General features: G+C 47.7%; 1 protein-coding gene and 1 long non-coding RNA gene across 4 annotated transcripts in view; one reads left to right on the top strand and one right to left on the bottom strand.

Annotated features, from left to right (window-relative positions):
* LOC137434007 (uncharacterized) overlaps positions 1 to 14,959 on the top strand; it is a 54,913-nt gene extending 39,954 nt beyond the window's left edge. The window contains exons 3-4 of one of the 2 annotated variants that reach the window (XR_010985772.2): positions 14,381 to 14,513; positions 14,611 to 14,675. This is a non-coding gene — a long non-coding RNA (uncharacterized LOC137434007). Of the gene's footprint in view, positions 1 to 14,380 lie in introns of both variants that reach the window. The other variant, XR_013624763.1, reaches the window with a different exon arrangement.
* LOC137434006 (tomoregulin-1-like) overlaps positions 1 to 18,869 on the bottom strand; it is a 188,322-nt gene that overhangs the window by 36,773 nt on the left and 132,680 nt on the right. The window contains exons 4-5 of one of the 2 annotated variants that reach the window (XM_068126589.2): positions 17,561 to 17,590; positions 14,376 to 14,472 (exon numbers count right to left, since the gene is read on the bottom strand). In XM_068126589.2, coding sequence (XP_067982690.1) covers positions 14,376 to 14,472; positions 17,561 to 17,590 — 127 coding nt within the window. The remainder of the gene's footprint in view (positions 1 to 14,375; positions 14,473 to 17,560; positions 17,591 to 18,869) is intronic. The other variant, XM_068126590.2, reaches the window with a different exon arrangement.

Consider the following 18,869-nt stretch of genomic DNA (forward strand, 5'->3'; position numbering starts at 1 on the left):
CCGTCCGACGCAACACCCATGGCGCCCGAGCACCCGGCACGGTCGACGACCGAACTGCCGACGCAATTGGCGGCCGCTACACCGAGCCGACCACCTCCAGCACGACGACCGGGGCCTCCACCTGACCAAGCGTGGTGTTACTATCATGCCAGGTTCGGACAGAAGGCCCGGACATGCCGACCCCCGTGCACCTTCGGCAGGCCGGGAAACGGCCGGGCCGGCGTTCATTACCAGCCATGAGCGCCGGCCACACGGGCAACTTACTGTTCATCACGGATAAAGCGGCGCTTCCTGTGCGACACCAGCGCCCAACTGAGCGTCATACCCGCCTCTGACCAGGACAGGCAATCCGCGGTTTGCGGCCCCTCCTTGGTTGCGGCCAACGGATCGACCATCCGCACCTTCGGCCCGCGCAACGTCACCCTCTGCTTCGGCGGCCAACGCTTTGCTTGGACGTTTGTAACCGCAAACGTGCCCATGGCTCTGCTAGGCGCCGACTTCCTCTGCGCACACGGACTGCTGGTGGACGTCCAACGGCGTCGTTTAATCAACGCCGAAACCTTCAGCTCCCTGGTATGCACATTGAGCAGCTCCGCGCCGACCGAGCTGGCATGCGCCGTCCTGGCGGCGAACGAGTTTGCTCGCCTGCTCACGGAGTTCCCGGCCCTCACGCGGCCGACGTTTTCGGCCGTCGCAGTACGGCATGGGATCGAGCACCACATACCAACCACGGGCCCGCCGGTCTACGCCAGGGCCCGCCGCCTCGACCCAGCCAAGCTCGCCGTGGCGAAGGCCAAATTCGACGCGTTGGAGCACCTCGGCATCGTGCGGCGCTCCGATAGTGCGTGGGCCTCGCCACTGCACATCGTGCCAAAGCCGGGGGGTGGATGGCGCCCGTGTGGCGACGACCGCCGTCTCAATGACGCTACCACCCCCGACAGGTACCCGATCCCGCATATCCAAGAATTCTCCGCCCATCTGGCGGGACGGGTCATTTTTTCGAAAATTGATCTCATACGGGGATATCACCAGGTACCTGTCAGGGCGGCCGACGTCCCTAAAACGGCAGTCATCACGCCGTTCGGCTTATTCGAATTCTTGCGGATGCCGTTTGGTCTCAAGAACGCGGCTCAGGCGTTCCAGCGCTTGATGGACGGCGTGCTGCGTGACCTGCCGTTCCTTTTCGTTTACCTGGACGACATCCTCGTCGCCAGCACGTCCCGGGCCGAGCACCTCCTCCACCTCCGAACACTGTTCGGGCACCTCAGCGAGCACGGCCTCATCGTCAACCCGGCCAAATGCCACTTCGGCACGACGGCCGTTGATTTTTTGGGCCACCACATCACCAAGAACGGGGCCGTGCCGCTGCCAACCAAGGTCGAGGCCATCACCACGTTCCCGCGTCCCCGCACCATAAAGGCCCTGCAGGAATTCCTGGGAATGGTGAATTTTTATCACCGCTTTGTGCCCCGCGCTGCTCAACTCATGCGGCCCCTCTACGAAGCCCTCCGGGGCAAGCCGGCCAAGCACGACATCGCCTGGTCCGCAGCAATGGATGCGGCCTTCCAAAGCTCAAAGCGGGCCCTCGCCGACGCAACACTGCTCGCTCACCCGGTGCTCAACGCTCCCATCGCCCTCACCACGGATGCCTCCGACTACGCGGTGGGCGCCGTACATGAGCAATGGGTGAACGGGGTTTGGCAGGCACTCGCTTTTTTCAGCCGGCAGCTCTGGCCGAACGAGCTCAAATACAGCACGTTTGACCGGGAGCTCCTCGGTCTACACCTGGCCGTCCGCCATTTCCGCCACCTCCTGGAGGGCCGACCTTTCACGGCGTTCGTCGACCACAAGCTGTTGGTTTACGCCATGGCCAAGGTCACGGAGCCGTGGTCGGCCCGCCAACAGCGCCACCTCTCCGCCGTGTCGGAGTTTACCACGGACATCCGGCACGTCGCCGGCAAAAACAACGCCGTGGCCGACTGTCTTTCCCGGGCCAGCGCGAACGCGGTCCACCTGGGCGTGGACTTTGCGCTTATGGCGGCGGACCAAACCACCGACACCACGGTGCAAGCCCTCCGGGCGGCGGACACGGGCCTCCGCCTGGCCGACATCCCCTTCGCGGACACTGTCCTGCTCTGCGACGTCTCCCAAGGCCAGCCTCGCCCCATCGTGCCCGTCACCTGGCAACGCCGCATCTTCGCCTCCCTCCACGGCCTTTCCCACCCGGGCCGGAAAGCTTCCCAGAAGCTGGTGTCGGCGCGATTCTTCTGGCACGGCCTTCGTCGGGACGTCCGCGATTGGACCAGCACCTGCACGGCCTGCCAACGGGCCAAGGTCCACCGACACACCCAGGCCCCGCTGGCACCTTTCACCGTGCCCGAACGACGTTTCGACCACGTCAACGTGGATCTGGTGGGCCCCCTCCCCCCGTCACGGGGGTTCACACACCTGCTCACCATGGTGGACAGGACCACCAGGTGGCCGGAGGCCGTTCCCCTCGTCTCCACCACCACCGCCGACGTGGCGCAGGCTTTCATCGCCACCTGGGTCGCCCGCTTTGGCGCACCGGCGGACATCTCGTCAGACCGCGGACCACAGTTCACCTCCGAGCTGTGGGGCGCGGTCGCCCACAACCTGGGGGTCAAGCTCCACCGTACTACGGCCTACCACCCCCAAGCAAACGGGTTGTGCGAGCGATTCCACCGCTCCATGAAGGCCGCGCTCATGGCCGGCCTTCAAGACGGCGGTTGGGCCGACCGGCTGCCGTGGGTCCTTTTGGGCCTCCGCACGGCCCCCAAGGAGGACCTCCAGGCATCCACCGCCGAGCTTGTCTATGGCCAGGCGCTACGCGTCCCGGGCGAATTCGTGCCCGACGCTACCAGTCCCTGGTCCGCAGCTCACCAGCGCTCGGACCTCCAGGAGGCCGCCCGACGGTTTGCCCCCGTGCCAACATCCCACCACGGTGACCCCCAGTCCTACGTCCCCCCAGCACTTCGCACAGCGGAGTATGTTTTTGTGCGTCACGACGCACATCGGGGGCCACTCCGGCCGCCGTACGACGGGCCCTTCCGGGTGCTGCGACGGGACGACAAGTCGTTCGTCATCGACATCGGCGGCAGGTCGGACCGGATTGCGGTGGACCGCCTCAAGCCGGCGCACGTGGACGTCGACCACCCACCACGGGTGGCCCTTCCGCCGCGGCGAGGCCGCCCCCCGTCCACGGTGCCCCCCACTCGACCGCCCACCACCACACCGGACCCCCTCCCACGACCCGCCAGGGGTCGCTTCGGCTGGGTCATCAGGACCCCCCTCAAATTGACCCTGCCGGTGCAAGTCGATTCTGGGGGGACGTGTGTAGCGGCTACCGCTGGGTTTTCACAATCGCCTTGCACCTATCAAGGACGCGGAGCGATCACCATGCCGGGCTCGTCCAGGACGCCCGGGCAGGCCCACGCTCAACTTGCCAGGCCTCGGTCGGGACGCCCGGGCATGCCCGGGCAGGCTCGCCCTCAACTTGCCAGGCCGCAGCCAGGACGCTGGGCCACGCCCCCTCTCGCCTTTCCTGGGCAAACGCTCCGGGATAATATGGATATATATTGCTGCCCGATAAACGGGCTTTTCAGAGTGCCTGAGTGTTTGGTTTGAATAAAGCAACTCGGATGAATTCCAGCTTTTTGTCGCGTCCATTCTTCCGATCGACGTGGGAGCCCCAGCTCCTTCACTTCATCTATATTCTGCTGATCGTCTACTGCGCAATGCCAAATCTCTCTGGAGCAACAGCTTGTCAAGTGTCAATGTCCAACATGGTGGCCACTAACACTCAAACTCACATTCAGTCTAATATTCTCCAGCTAATAGTACTACTTCTTCTTCACCGACCCCAATTATTCGCATGTTCTTGTTGGGTCGGAAATGGCAGGTTGTTCGTGCCAGACTTTCACAAACTGGCTGGCAAGGCCGGACGTTGAACTGTAGTTGGCAGAAATTTACAATTTGCTGAGAGTGTCGGCGGTAGCTTGAAAACTCTTTGTGAAAGACACCGGGGGAATGTTTAACGTCGAGCAGATGGGACACCCAGGTTAACGTCCACCCGAGGGACAGCGCACTTTGTTCTGCAGTGCCCGGCCTGCGAAGCACCACTCCAACAGTTTATATCTGGGTCAGTTTATAGCCGGTCACCATCCTGTCAGACTAATGTTGTCTAGATACAACATAGCAAATAGTTCTAAGTGACAGACGGTATCAGTTGCTATTATCGGGAACAGCCGAACCGTAGCACCCCAAATTTTGGGTGTAGGTACTTCAGAGTCTGAGCAAGGTTTTAAGCTACCACATGTTGACCTTGACATCCGGTTTCAGGCCACAAAAGGCTGCTATAAAGTGTGTATTGGGATGTGGGGTCATGGTGATGCCGCCAACCCGCGGGCAAAACGTAAACACCATGAGGCCAATAACTTCACAGCTTTTCAATGTCCGACATGTCCTGAAACTACCGCCAGGGAAAGCTCAGCTAGCTGGGCAGCACCAGGGTACTCTCCCCCTGCCCCCAAGGCAGTTCCGGGTAGCCCCTGCTACTTCACTTGTAATAAAGCTACACTTCCTGAAGAAAATGGGGCAGCAGCTCCATTCATATGCCCCTTCACTCCCACCACGAATGCCCTCATTATTTGGGTAAAGCAGGTTCCCCCATCCTCACCCCATGAATCAATGTATTCTGAATGATTCAGTCACTGGTTTTGGCCACTAAAAGTGGAGTAATGTTTACCTGTCATGATTTAGGGACCCTCGTTCCATTGCAAGCATCTGAAGATCATCACTGATCATGTCCACAATTTTATGAGGCTGCTGTATTGAGATGATGTTAACAATTTTCAGGAGGACGATACATTCATCCATTGAATCCGTGTTGCAATATGCCTAGGAACATGACACCAACGTCACGCATCTTATCTTTCCTTGCAATCACGGTGTCTGGAAGTCTATCCAAAGGTGAACCCATCTGTGTTTCCTATGCATCAATGGTGGATGAGTATGTTTATTTGAACCTAAAAATAAGCAATTGATGTCATAAATGTTTATAAAGCAGTCCGTGACATGTGGTTTAATCTGTTAAACATTTAAAAATCATCTCTGTTAAATTCCTACCACATGTAATTCCAATGACTGTGTACCTGATTGAAGAGCACCATTCTGTCAACACATTCCTTCAAGGTAAACAACACATCCGCAGATGGCGCAGACCCATCGGCCGATGGGTCTGCATTGTCATTTCTCGTGCATCCACAGATGGGTCAGACCCATCGGCCGATGGGACCGATCCACAGATGGGTTCCAACAAATTCACCACCATCTATGATCACCCCCCATCTAAAATGTTGATCTTTACTTCCACTGTTATACCACCTCCTCTCCCACACCTCTAGCCCACCTCTTCCGAATTTCCCTTCCTGAGAGTTTACTTCTGAATCCATCTTGTCCATCTTGTGTGTCTTCCCCTACCCCTCTTTCTTCCCCACATCTCATATTTGTCCAACTCTCCCTCTATTTTGTCCCTCAACCCTGTTGTTTGGTGTGTTTCCCCCTCTCGATTCCTGTTCCTTTTGTTCTGCTGCGTCCTGATCCATTCTGTGTTCAAGCCCTTCCACGAGCCTCTTCCATTTAAAAAGGAAAAACATGCATATTTTATGGCTAAACATTCCTCATCTATCTATAATTCCAGCAATCTCTGTGTGTGTGTGTGTGTGTGTCTGTATGCGACCGCTGTTTCTCGACAACTACCGGTCCGATATACTTGAAACTTGCCAGGTATATTGCTGGGGACCCGAGGATGTGCCTTTTCAAGGTTTTAAATTAATCGGACAAGTAGTTACCGAGCTATGTCCAAAAAACGATTCAACCAATCAGAGAGCAGCGAGCTATCACGTGTGCCGAACGTGGTGAACAGACTCTGCCTCGGACGGCACATTTGAGAGCGTATTCATTTATTTCCCGTCGGCAAACTATGTTGGCGCTATGTTGGCGTTAAACTATGTTTTAAAACTAATTAAAACTAATTTGCGATTCTTTCGCTTTGCGATGCGATTTGCGATTGCGTTAAACTCGCTCGGGCGTTAAACTATGTTTTAAAACTAATTAAAACTAATTTGCGATTCTTTCGCTTTCCTGCGCGTTTGTGCACGATATGGCGATTTCTTTACCAAACTCCGCAAGCCGTTAGCTTTGGACCAAACCATTTCATGTAAATAGAGGGGGGGGATTGTCACCGTACTCGCAAGCCGTTCGCTTTGGACCAAACCATTTCATGTAAATAGAGGGGGGGGATTGTCACCGTACTCGCAAGCCGTTCGCTTTGGACCAAACCATTTCATGTAAATAGAGGGGGGGGATTGTCACCGTACTCGCAAGCCATTCGCTTTGGACCAAACCATTGCATGTAAATAGAGGGGGGGGGGGGGATATAATTTTAGATATAGATATAGTACGGGCATGCCCTAGTAATAATAAAGACACTTATAAAGAGTTTGTTATAATGTGGGAGTGTGTGCACGTTGGTCATTTTGCACATCAGAATATTCAATAAGGTGGTCCAATGGGGGTGCAAATACATGTTCACAATGCAATGGGGGTGCAATGCAATGGGGGTGCAATGCAATGGGGGTGCAAATACATGTTCACAATGCAATGGGGGTGCAATGCAAAGGGGGTGCAATGCATCTCACAATGTCTAAAATGTTAGCATTTTCATCGGAACATCCATAAAACTTAATGCACATCAGAGTTTTTGTTAATGATATGTCACCTACGCATCAAAGGACTTATCCATCCTGGAAATATGCTCTCAAGACACGCGCACGCAGATTTTAATTTCATGGACGCCGGAGATTCTTTGTGCTTCTATGTAATAAGAATTGCGTGTCAGTGGCTGGATCAGTGATAAATCGCCGGGTAAAAATCGGTCTCCATCCCCTCGCCTCCCCCCCCGCCCACCCCTTCCCGCAAGCTGCGAAGTGCAAATTTGGATGTTAAAAGAAAGTTCAGCCTGAGACTTTCAACAGTCTCATTTCCCAATAGATGACCAAACAGACACTTCCATCCAACATTGAGTGGCAACCTCCAAGTCCTTCGGAACAATTATCTTAACTTTGAGGCTTGTTTTGAGAGTGAAGATCTGCCCGAAGGAAATCCTCACTAACCGCAATTTGTAATCTTCAGTAGAGTCACACTTTACATATTGATTCCATTTCAAATTTTGCCAATGAATAATAATTCAATCTCCCTTTCCAGTTTCTATATATATATATATATGTAGTTCACGCTTTTCAAATAAAAACTTGCTATAATAGACTAGGCTAAATTTCTGATTTTTTTTTGGCAGAGGCATTTCTGAGTAAAAGTTGGTATCCGGGCGTTTTAGGTGGATATGAGGGTGCTGATCACGAAAAAAACGGATACCAAGCTGAAATGTGCATATTTAGGGCCTAAATCAGCAAAAAACAAAATGGCCGCCAAAAAAGTTTATGCGATATTTGTTTTTTTTCTTCAGAAAAGTGGAATGTCGTAGTAATACTTGGTATCCATGCTTATTAGCTGTATATGAGGGTGCTGATCACGATAAAAAATAATACCAAGCTGAATATTACATATTTAGGGCTTAAATCAGCCAAAAAACAAAATGGCCGTCAAAAAAAGTATACGCAATATTGACATTTCTAATTTTCTTTTAAAAATAGGAATGTCATAGTAGTACTTGGTATCTATGCTTATTAGCTGTATGTGAGCGTGCTGACCACGAAAAGATAGGATACCAAGCTGAATTGCAGGCTTTCAATGGAAGATGTTTCATACACCATATTGGCTTTTATTGCCGTTTTACCTTGATTGGCATTACATTGCTTTCAGATCACTGTCAACTGTATTTTCTAGTTAAGGTTGTTATCATGTCTAGTTAAGGACGGTTTATTTACCGGGACGGTGACATGCAACCTCTCTTTCTTTTATTTTCAGACTAAATCAAGATGGATCCTGTTGCTACTCTGAAACGACCATCATCGATTGACTTCGCCTTATGCATTTTATGCCAAACAGATGGGGATTTGCGATCTGCCAGCAATCAAGGTCTAGCCACACTCGCTAAGGCTTACGAAACCAGAAAGAAATTACGCGACCCAAAAAACCGCAATATAATTGAGCGTCTGGATCTGGCGTTGGGTTCGAATACCACCTCAATCGTATGGCACAAAAACTGTTATGTCCAATTCACCGATAAAAATAAACTTCTTCGCCTAGAAAGACTGGAAGATCATCATCAGGACCGAGAAAATGTACCAACATGCAGCTCAGTTGTTGGGTCTACCCAAGGTCGTGTCATACGTCGGAGCTCTGTCAAGCCAGTTGACTGGACGCTGTGCATGTTTTGTCAGGATCGTACGTCAAAACAACGATTAAGTTCAGTTATGACATTCAATGTCAGCAAAGATATTTTAGAGGCATCTAAATTACATCACAAGCTATGCTTCAGTTTGGCAGGCGTTAGTGACCTCATCGCAGCGGAAGGTAAATATCACCTTCCTTGCTTAAGTTCGTTCAAAAGAAGTACATCCAAAGTCAAAGAAGATTTTCACACCAGTCAAGACTTACCTTTGATATGGCTTTCTTCAGAACTTATGTATGCAGCCCAAAAGGGTCATGTGCTGAGGCTAAGTGACGTCTGGGATCGGTATGTAAATCTTTCAGAGGAAGCTAACACAGTTATTCCGAAGTCCTTTGTAAGTCGTCGGACAACATTCAGGGAAAAACTGCAATCTCGAGTAGGTGATACCATCCTCTTTGTTCGACCTGATGGTGGGACATCTCAGAGAGAAACGTTGTTGGTACCATCTAAGTATACCGGCAATGCTGTATCTGGACTGACGGATGAAGCAGACGAACAACTAACAATGCCTAGGTTCGGGCCTGAAGAGGACATCTTCCTGTCGCTGGTGCATGTTGCCCTAAAACTTCGAGGAGATTTGCTTGATAAGCCTGGCCACGTGGGATTTGAAGTGAGCATCGGAAACGCACTAAGTTGCGTACCAGAGACTGTCTACATGTTCCTCAAGCTCTTATATGGTGGTCCGTGTCAGCTTGAAATAGAACCATGCGTTGCCAAAGAAGATGATACGAAACTAGAACAACAAGTCCTCAGCAGTGCTCAGGACATGGTATATGGAGTGAGCGGAGGCAGTAAACTGACGCCGAAACATATAGGGCTCGGCAGCACCCTGCACCAAACTACACGATCTAAGGAGTTGGTGGAAATGTTCCATAAGGCAGGACACACCCTCAGTTACCATCAAGTGTTGCAGTTGGACACAACCTTAGCCAAGTCCACAATTAAGTCTATGAATCCAAACACCGGTGCCGTCATACCACCTAATCTAGTTCCTGACCGCTTTCTGTTCTACACTGCTGACAATATCGACATACTGGATGAGACATTGGACGGAAAAGAAACCTTCCATGCCACTCAGCTGGCAGCGTGGCAGAGAGGACCATCCGCAGACGTGAAGTGGGACAGCATGGTTCTTTCTAAAGACCGAATGCTGCATGTCCCAGAGGTCATGGACACCTTAAATGCTGCAACTATGCCTGCCGTCAGGGCCGAACCATCTTTCAGTGGCCAAGTGGAAAAAACTTGGTATCATCAACCGTCCAAGGACACTGATTGTGCAGCAAGGGCCCAATCGGTGGATTTAGCGTTCAATTTCATGCGACTCAACTCAACAACGGAAACCAGTTGGACAGTATTCAATGAGTCCCTGACACAAAATGATCCTCCACAAACTACAGTTGGCTATATGCCCATAATCCTGGCACCAGCGCACGAGTTTGATACACTCAAAACAGTCGTGGAGCGATGTTTGGAAGTTTAATCTCGCTTCGGACAAGAATACACGGTACTGAGTGTGGATCAAGCACTTTATTGCAAGCTCATGGAGTTGAAGTGGTGCAATCCAGAGTACAAGAAGAGACTCATTCCACGTCTAGGAGGGCTACACATTTCAATGAACTTTTTAAAAGTTATTGGAGAACACATGCACGGATCTGGATTGGCAGAGGCCTGGGTTGAAGCTGGTCTAATGGGACAGAACACCATTGAAGCAGCATTGGCTGGCAAAAAGTTCAACAAAGCCATGCGAGCACACAAAATTACATGCCAGGCCCTATGGCGACTATTAGGACCCAATCTACTAGACTATGTGAAAGAAGCCGACGAGCAACTGCATATTCAAATATCCAAGGCTGCATCCGACCTGGCAGCTGTTGAGATCCTTGTCACCTTGCTGACAAACCCAACGTTTTCATCATTGATGTCAGATTTCCTGGAACGCAGAAAGGAGGACAATGTCAACTTCTCTTTCTGGTGGGGATACCTGGAAATGGTAGCAATTCTACTTATGTTCACAAGAGCCCAACGAGATGGACTTTGGGACCTTCACATCCATTCATTCACCTGCATGCTACCTTTCTTTCTCAGGTATGACCATGTAAACTATGGACGCTGGGGTCCTGTCTACTTGGCTGAAATGAGAAACCTACCAGAGTCAGTTCTCGAAGAATTCAAAAAAGGAAATTTTGTGGTCAAACGGTCGGCGCGTAAGTTCAATCAGGTTGATCCCGACCAGGCACAAGAGTGGTTGAATGGAACTGGTAAAAGGGCCGGAGGAATCGTTGGTATCACCAAAACCAATACAGCCTTGAACAGATGGGCATTGTCTTACAACCTGAGAGCACATATTGCAGCAGATACGCGTGAAATGTTGCAGATATATCCAAAAGACTTGCTCAGCCATAACGAATCGAAACCAGCAAGAGAACAACGTGACAATGCAGACGAGAACATTCTGCTCAGCATATTGGAACGCTTCCATGTGTTTGCACCTGATACGCATCACGCTGCGCTGCAAAACATTGCAACAAAAGACGTTGCTAGCGAAGAAATCCAAACATCGCTACTGAACGCACGAGTCATGGGTCAGAAACAACTGGATGAATTTGTGGAGGATAGACTTGTTGGAGACGCAGAAACCTCAATGCCTCAGCACTCATTGTATGACACCATCAAGAAGAACAATGCTCCAACATTCGACGATCTTTATAAGGTAGTACAACACAGTGCCGAAAAGAACAAACGCACTGTTCTGAAAGCTGATCAAAACTTCCTCCAACGTTTGGTAACGGCATATGCATCTGGCCGCACGATCAACTTGGACAACGTGTTGAACCACGAACTTCTTCGAGTACCAGTCTCGCTGGCAGAGCTCAATGGCAATTTAAGGACAGGAAACAAATCGTTGCTGGCTGATATGTTGACAGCAGATGTTCCATGTCCTGCTACGCTCGATCTGCACGGGAAATCAGCTTGTCTTGTTATAGATGGACAGGCTCGAGTCGTGGCCATTGGGAAACCGGTTGCTGCCAAGACATTTGGAGACTTGGCAGACGTTTTCACAAGATCAATCTTCCAGTCAGGAATGCAATATCTTCGCATAGACGTTGTATTTGACAGATACCGAGATGAGTCGATCAAAGCAGGAACAAGAACCAAACGAACAAAGACAAGTCGTCCAATACGTCGTATTGTAGAAGGACGGGAGGTGCCACTGCCTAACTCCTGGATAAACTTCATTGCCCTTCCAGAAAACAAGGCAGCCCTTGCTCGCTTCCTCTCGGAAGAACTTCTGGCACATGCTCCTGGTGATACAGAGATTGTGGTTGCAGGGGGGTTTGACGATGAGCGTGAAATCAGGTCATCACATGGCAATACTGACCTCACTCCACTAAAAGCAACACACGAAGAAGCGGACACACGCATAATTCTACATGTCATAGATAGTCGGCTGGACACTGTAGTTGTATGTGCGAGAGACACTGATGTCATGCTGTTGTTGGTGGCACATTTTCCGCGTGTCAGTTGCAGAAATCTATGGATGATGGCTGGTACTGCCCAGAAGAGAAAGTACATACCCATAGGTCCATTATATCACAACTTGCCATCAAATTCAGTCCAATCACTTCTGCCATTTCACGCTCTTACGGGATCGGACACGACATCGCACATCTGTGGACACACGAAACGTTCAGCATGGAAAGTCTTCCTTGAGTATCACCACCTTCTTGTGGGTTTGGGAGTAGGGAATTTGACCCCTGAAGTGTCAAAATCGACAGAAATATTTGTCTGCAAAATCTACGGGATGAACAATCTGGAGACAACTGATAGCGTTCGTCGGGTCATGTTTGAGAAGGCCTGCAAACCAGAAGCGATGCCACCCACGAGCGATGCTCTCAAATTCCACATCCAGCGTGTGCATTACCAATCTCTGATATGGAAGGAGGCACACTGCCCACTTCCGAACCTGCCGAATGTCACGGAGTTGGGATGGAAAAGGGTCGCTACCAATTTGCAACCAGTGCTGATGACACTCCATCCAATTCCTGAGTCGTGTCTTGAACTTGTTTCTTGCAGTTGCAGGTCACGGTGTCGTACCATGCGCTGTAGCTGCCGTAAAGCAAAACTTGGCTGCACAGCTGCATGTGTATGTCGGCAAGAAACTGACCAGGACGGTTGCTTTAATGACAATGTGTAATGTGTTAACGACATTATTCAACTTACCGTCGAGCCTGCATATCGTAAAAGACGTCATGACTGTGCTACCTGTATATAGTTAAACGTTCATATGTGATTGTTCACTGCATGTAATCGTATTAATCAATGAAGATCAAAAGTAAAGTTGTATTGCCTTGTAATCGTGTTGTTTATTATATGAGCTGTGTGGCACAAGGGTCCATGTGTAAGTGTCTGTAGATATCATTTTAGCTGCAGTTAGCCGATATTTAGAGCTATTTTGTGAGCAACCACCTTGAATGTGTCCTGTTTCAGTATATAGCTTTGGTCCAACACTAATAATAGTGCGCTCATATGCTTCCTTGACCTCGATAACCTGGGGCTAGACATCAAAATAATGATTCTATGTTCACTAGAACTGGAGATATCGTCAATATAAGATTTGATGGCAGCCATCTTGGAAAATGGCCGAAACATCGATTTCTGCTAAAATAGTATATACAAATTTGATTGCCCGGAAATATTCATCTTGTTTCACGTAAAGTGTACTTGTTGAAATGTCTTCCTGTGTGATTCTGAGTTCAGCGGCTAAAAGTTAAATATTTTGGCGGCCATTTAGTTTTTTCCAGATTTGAGCATCAAATACCAAAAATTCAGCTTGGTATCCTATTTTTTCATGATCAGCACCCCCAAAATAGGTTAAAAACACTTGTTACCAACTTTTACTCAGAAATGCCCCTATAACTTGTATTAGATGCATTTCTGGAAATTTAGCCTAGTCTATAAGCACCTACACCATGGTCACTGATTTTTATGTTCTAAGTACTCAAATGATTGATGTGCTCAAAATGCAACCATCACAGTCTACACCCACACTACTCTCAAATGAATACCTAAGGGAAACAGAAGATTCTCAGCAAGTTTTCAACTCTTTTATTTTTCCATTTTTACTTGCAAAATCGAAGATTTTTCGAGTATATTGGTCGGTTGCGTTTGTTATTCTGTCTGTTTGTCTGGTTGTTTGTCACTCACCTACAGGTCACATTTCTAAACCAATCGTCATGAAACTTCACCAAGTTATAAAGGTCGTCACAATTGAGAAGCTTATTGATTTTGAGGTCAAAGGTCATCTGGAGGTCAAATTTCTAGAATCGCCATTTTTCATCCCATTGACTTGAAAATCGAACAGCATTTGTATATTGAGACACTAAATTGAGAAACCAACTATTTTTGAGGTCAAAGGTCAACTCAAGGTCAAACTTCCAAAATCATCAATTTTCATCCGATTGACTTGAAAATTGAACAGCATTTGTATATTGAGACACTAAATTGAGGAACCAACTATTTTTGAGGTCAAAGGTCAACTCAAGGTCAAACTTCCCAAATCATCAATTTTCGTCCGATTGACTTGAAAATTTAACAGCATTTGCATAGTGCTTCACTGAATTGGGAAACCAACTATTTGTGAGGTCAAAAGGTCAATGCTAGGTCAAGCTTCTAAAATCATCAATTTTTATCTGGAAAATCGTAACTTTTCATCCTATTGATCTAAGCTTTGATCAAGATTGTCAGTTTTATCTTGATGAAATTGACAATTTGCTGGATCAATAGCAACCTTTTTTGGGGTGTGGGAGGCGGGGGGGGGGGGGGGATTTTGGAAGTATCGTACTCTGCATGACGTCTTCTTGTTTTATTGTTTTCAAATTGCTGACAACGCAGTGCCGGTACTTGTATTTGATGATAAAATCATTTTTGATCTTGGTGCACTCACCCAAGGTCTTCGGCATCGTCATCACACTCGGCTCCAAACCTACAGCGGGTACAGCGACTTGGCTTCGAGCGACCAACCATCCCAGAACTCTCATCATCTGGACAAACAGAAAGATTCTCCAGTCACACATAAAAAGAGGTATTCGTTCTATGCACAGTGTGAGAGTAATTCTTTCATCTATGTGTCAAAGGAGAAAACTCTCGTCTGTCCTTCCCTTAATGATTCGTCCCTATAGGAGAAACTCTGGTGCATTGGGACAACATCTATGGCAACTATTCTTGGCGAATACTACAAGTGTCAATGCGTTGGCCCTTTTTCATACCATTGTTGTTGGCACTTAATACCCTTAACAACATCATGGCACTTAAAATATGATGTGTCGTATGAAAGAAATTGAGCACTTAAGGATGATCTGTATATTTGAGCTGGTCTTTCTTTCAAAATAAGAAGACAGTGCTTCAATTGTTAATAATTTGAGTGCTAACCAATGTCAGTAATCAGTTGCTTAATCGATGGTCTCCGATTGTGGAAATCTAATGAAAATGTTTTTATTTATTGAAATGGATAAAAATGAGTGGATTTTATTGATGGGTTCATTTATTCAATTTAATTTGCCATTTGTCGTTGGAATGTTGGATGACGTTTTGTCAGGTTGCGAGTGGAAGCATTGGTGATGCATGCAGCAGTTGGGGAGATGGAGGTGTGACGATATGGGGAGGGTCTGTTCGGAACCTTTGAAGAGGAGGTAGAACTTTTTGGGCGAGAATTTGAAGAATTGTGGATGTTACGTGATTTTTTGTTTTCAAGGATTATATATCAAGGGTGGGAGTCGGTGCATATTCCTGGAGTAGAGCGGCGGATGTTAACCAGTGGCAGGGGGGCTGGTGTAGGAAGGAGGGGTTTGGGTTTGTGAATTTGTGGGGATCCCGGCATGGTCAAAGTGACTGTGCAGACAGGTGGCAGGTGCTCAATATAAGGGGAGCAGCGAGTTTCACGGAGGTTCTTGAGAAATAAATTGGGACTTTTTTTTTAGACTAGAGGATGTAGTTGGAGGGTTGGGGGCAGCAGGAGAGAGTTAATGGAATGAAAAGGCTGAACGTGGTTTTTTTATACGATGCAAGTTTTTTGATGAATATAAAGATGGAAGAGCTGGAATTCATTCATAAAGATGGAAGAGCTGGAAGCTAGGATCGATGGCGAGCGGTACGACACAGTTGCTGTAAGTGAGATGTGGTTTATTGAGCAATCCAACTGGAGGACGGGAATTCAAGGCTACAGGGTTTATAGGTGTGGTAGCGGAAAGAGGAAAAGGTTTGGCAATCTGTGTGAAAGATAGTGTTGTTTCGAGAGAAAGGCACGGCATTAAGGAAGGAATTAATTTGGAGGATTATTTGTGGATAGAGATTAGAAATTGGGAGTCACCGCACTTGCTATAATACTTATGATCAAATGATCATCCTAATTTAGATTGCTCCATATGCAACATTGACAGTTTCTAATCGCATAACCGGAGAAATACACAAGTTCTATAATCTCTCGTAATGAGTGAAAAACATCTAATTTGTTGTTTGCTTGTAATATGGTCTGCAAAAGGTTTAATTTCCTGCCTCTGACACGACTCTTGCAATGAACTTTGCTGAAAAGGAAATTGCTGCTTTAGCAACAGGCTCCCTTTACTTGGTCTCAGACCAACAGGCTCTTGGTAGGGCCCATCCCATTAAAATGGCACGTGCCAATTAAGGAATACTTCCGGAGACAGAAATGTTCAGCAAGGTGATTTTTTTTTATTCTGAGGATTAATTTGAGCATTCTCTCTTAAATCCACCCACAAGGCACTTGGAACATGATATAAGAAAGAACTGCCTTTAGAGGCCATTTTTCCCCGCAGAGCAGGGGTTGGCCTTTTTTGGGCACTGTGGTCCCCTTTTTGAAGCAATGTTTTACAGCCAGATGCCCATCCTGCCGCCAACCCTGTTAGGCGCATCTTGCGACACACAGGGTGACACAATTACCAGTGAGCTGGTACTCAATTTGCCGACCTCAGAAGGATGACAGGCTGAATCAACCCCCCCTGGCATTAATTCAGCGATCGACCAGGATTCGAACCCAGGATCCTAGGATCCCAAGCTGGCACCCTAACCGCTAAGCCAACACCAGGCTTCTTGGGACATGATATGATGCCACATATTTGCATACTAATCCGAAATACCAACCAGGCAGTCATTGATATTTCAAGTCTGGTAATTGGCATCTTGGCAGCTGGGAGGTGTAAGGAATCATGCTGCTGCTGACTAGTCAATTTTGATGACGAGTCTCACCGGCGTTTTGGCCTCGCTGATGCTGGCACTACCAAATGAATACTGTACTAATTGTATAAATGAGAAAGCAAATGAAATGAAGCCTTGGTAGAGAGGGCTGGTAGCTATGGTTGAATTAGGTGGCTTTAAACTGTCGAGTATTAGCGGTAACCACTGAAGCCATTTGTCTTAGTTTTTTTTGGGGGGGTGGGGGGGGGGTCTTTGGACAAAATGTTTAATTTGGGTCACATCCTTTCCAATATCCCATGTAATAAGAAGGCAAGCAGAACCAAAAAGCAAATATTACAGCCCCGCCGGGGTTGTTTAAAGTGAGGAAATTGGATACGTCCCAAATAAATAAACCGCCGTCTCTCAATAAATCAGACAAATGAGATTCCGAGATGGACAAACTGAACAAGGCCACTTTGGACTACATTTCTACGAAGTTGCAGCTAAAATTCCATTATCCACTGTGCCTTTCTCCACCTCAATCTCTTTTCATTACAACAATGAAACCAGGGCATTTGTGGTCAAATGGAAAAGCAATGGGCCAAGGACTGAGATTTGGAACCGAAATAATGTCAAACAGGTTTGGGAGACGACATTAGCCTTTGGAAGACTTGCGGCTCGATTTGCCTGCCCTGGGAAATTTAATGTAGGCCTCATGTGTGTGCCTTGCTTTACCAATCGTCTGTCCATCTATATACCTTCTCATTTGGCTGGCAGCAAGGCCTCTATGATTCATGGGCACTGGCTGGTAGTAGCCTCTGCGGTTAGTTTCCAAAAACGTGTTCATTTTTGCCCACCGGCCTCTCACGGGTGAAGTAAATAGTGACAAAGTTACACTCTTAGCACAGAGGGCAAATATTTCAAGACGGATGTTCTCACCTCCTTTGCCTGAGCCAGAACCAGGATCAACTGTGGGAACAGAATGCAATTGGTAAAGCACAGTTTGGGGCTTTCCTTTAAATGAAGCGAGAAACTTACACCTACATTCCAGTTCCTACAATGGATCCCATTTATCTCCTGCTGCTGGTCTGTGGGGTGGTTCATAAAGCTGAAGAGAGAAAGTTAGGCTCACTGAAAGCTTCATAGTGAATAAACAATGTATGACGTTTTAAAACATTCCCAGTAGACTCAAAAATACAGGAGGAATAGAACGAACGCATTGCGCAGGTGAATGGTTTCACCAAGCCCAGGAAGACCAAGACCAGGAACAAGATCATTTGGTGCACGAATCCTTCCGTACGACTCTGTCAGGCTTCCAACCTCATTATCAAAACCAGCTTTACCGGATCTTGCCGCTGCATAACACATCTTGCTGCTAATTGAGACGTCACAAAAAGACACGACGATGCAGACACGACGATGCAGGTGGCTGCGCACAAGGTGTTTGTGAAACCAACAACCATCTGTTAGGGAACTGTTTGATTAGTTACAGTTTGGAAAAGGTCATATGTGAGGAAAGGTGTTGGGCAACTATAAATTGGAGCCATAGAAGAAATATGTTTGTGGTTAAAACTGCTTAACGAGGTAAAATTACGATAAAAAAAAATACAAACACAATTTAAGAAAATTTGGCAACATGTACTAAAATATTCTAATAGAGGTTTCACTCTCTCTCTCTGCCTAACACAAACAGAACTAGAATGGCAATCAGTAGAGAGCATACATACCGCCTCCAGGTGAACCGTTTACGTTTTGTATCCCAGAGTAGACCAGAAAATCACAATACAGATTCACATTTAATCAAAATCATCCGTCCACAACTTGTTGAGATATCCTGCTTTGTATCGTTTTTGGCCCCATCTCCCAATGGTGAAGAATCACTATTAAAATTATACTAGCCGGATCCGAATCTGGATCTTCACCAAAATCGAATCGATTCTTCCTTGTCAGACACCCAACCTGTCCACCAAGCTTCGTCCGAATCCATCAATAACTTTTTGACATATCCTGCTATGTATCGCTTTTATCCGTATCACTCAATGGTGAAGAATCACTTAAAAAATTAAATAATTCTCATTTCCGAATCCATATTCAGATCTTCACCAAAATCGAATCGATTCTTCCTTGTCAGACATCCAACCTGTCCACCAAGTTTCGTCCGAATCCATCAATAACTTTTTGAGATATCCTGGTATGTATCGCTTTTATCCGTATCACTCAATGGTGAAGAATCACTTAAAAAATTCGA

This window comes from Myxine glutinosa, chromosome 10 (genome assembly GCF_964187855.1).
Source record: "Myxine glutinosa chromosome 10, kmMyxGlut1.1, whole genome shotgun sequence".
NCBI classification, from domain to species: domain Eukaryota; kingdom Metazoa; phylum Chordata; class Myxini; order Myxiniformes; family Myxinidae; genus Myxine; species Myxine glutinosa.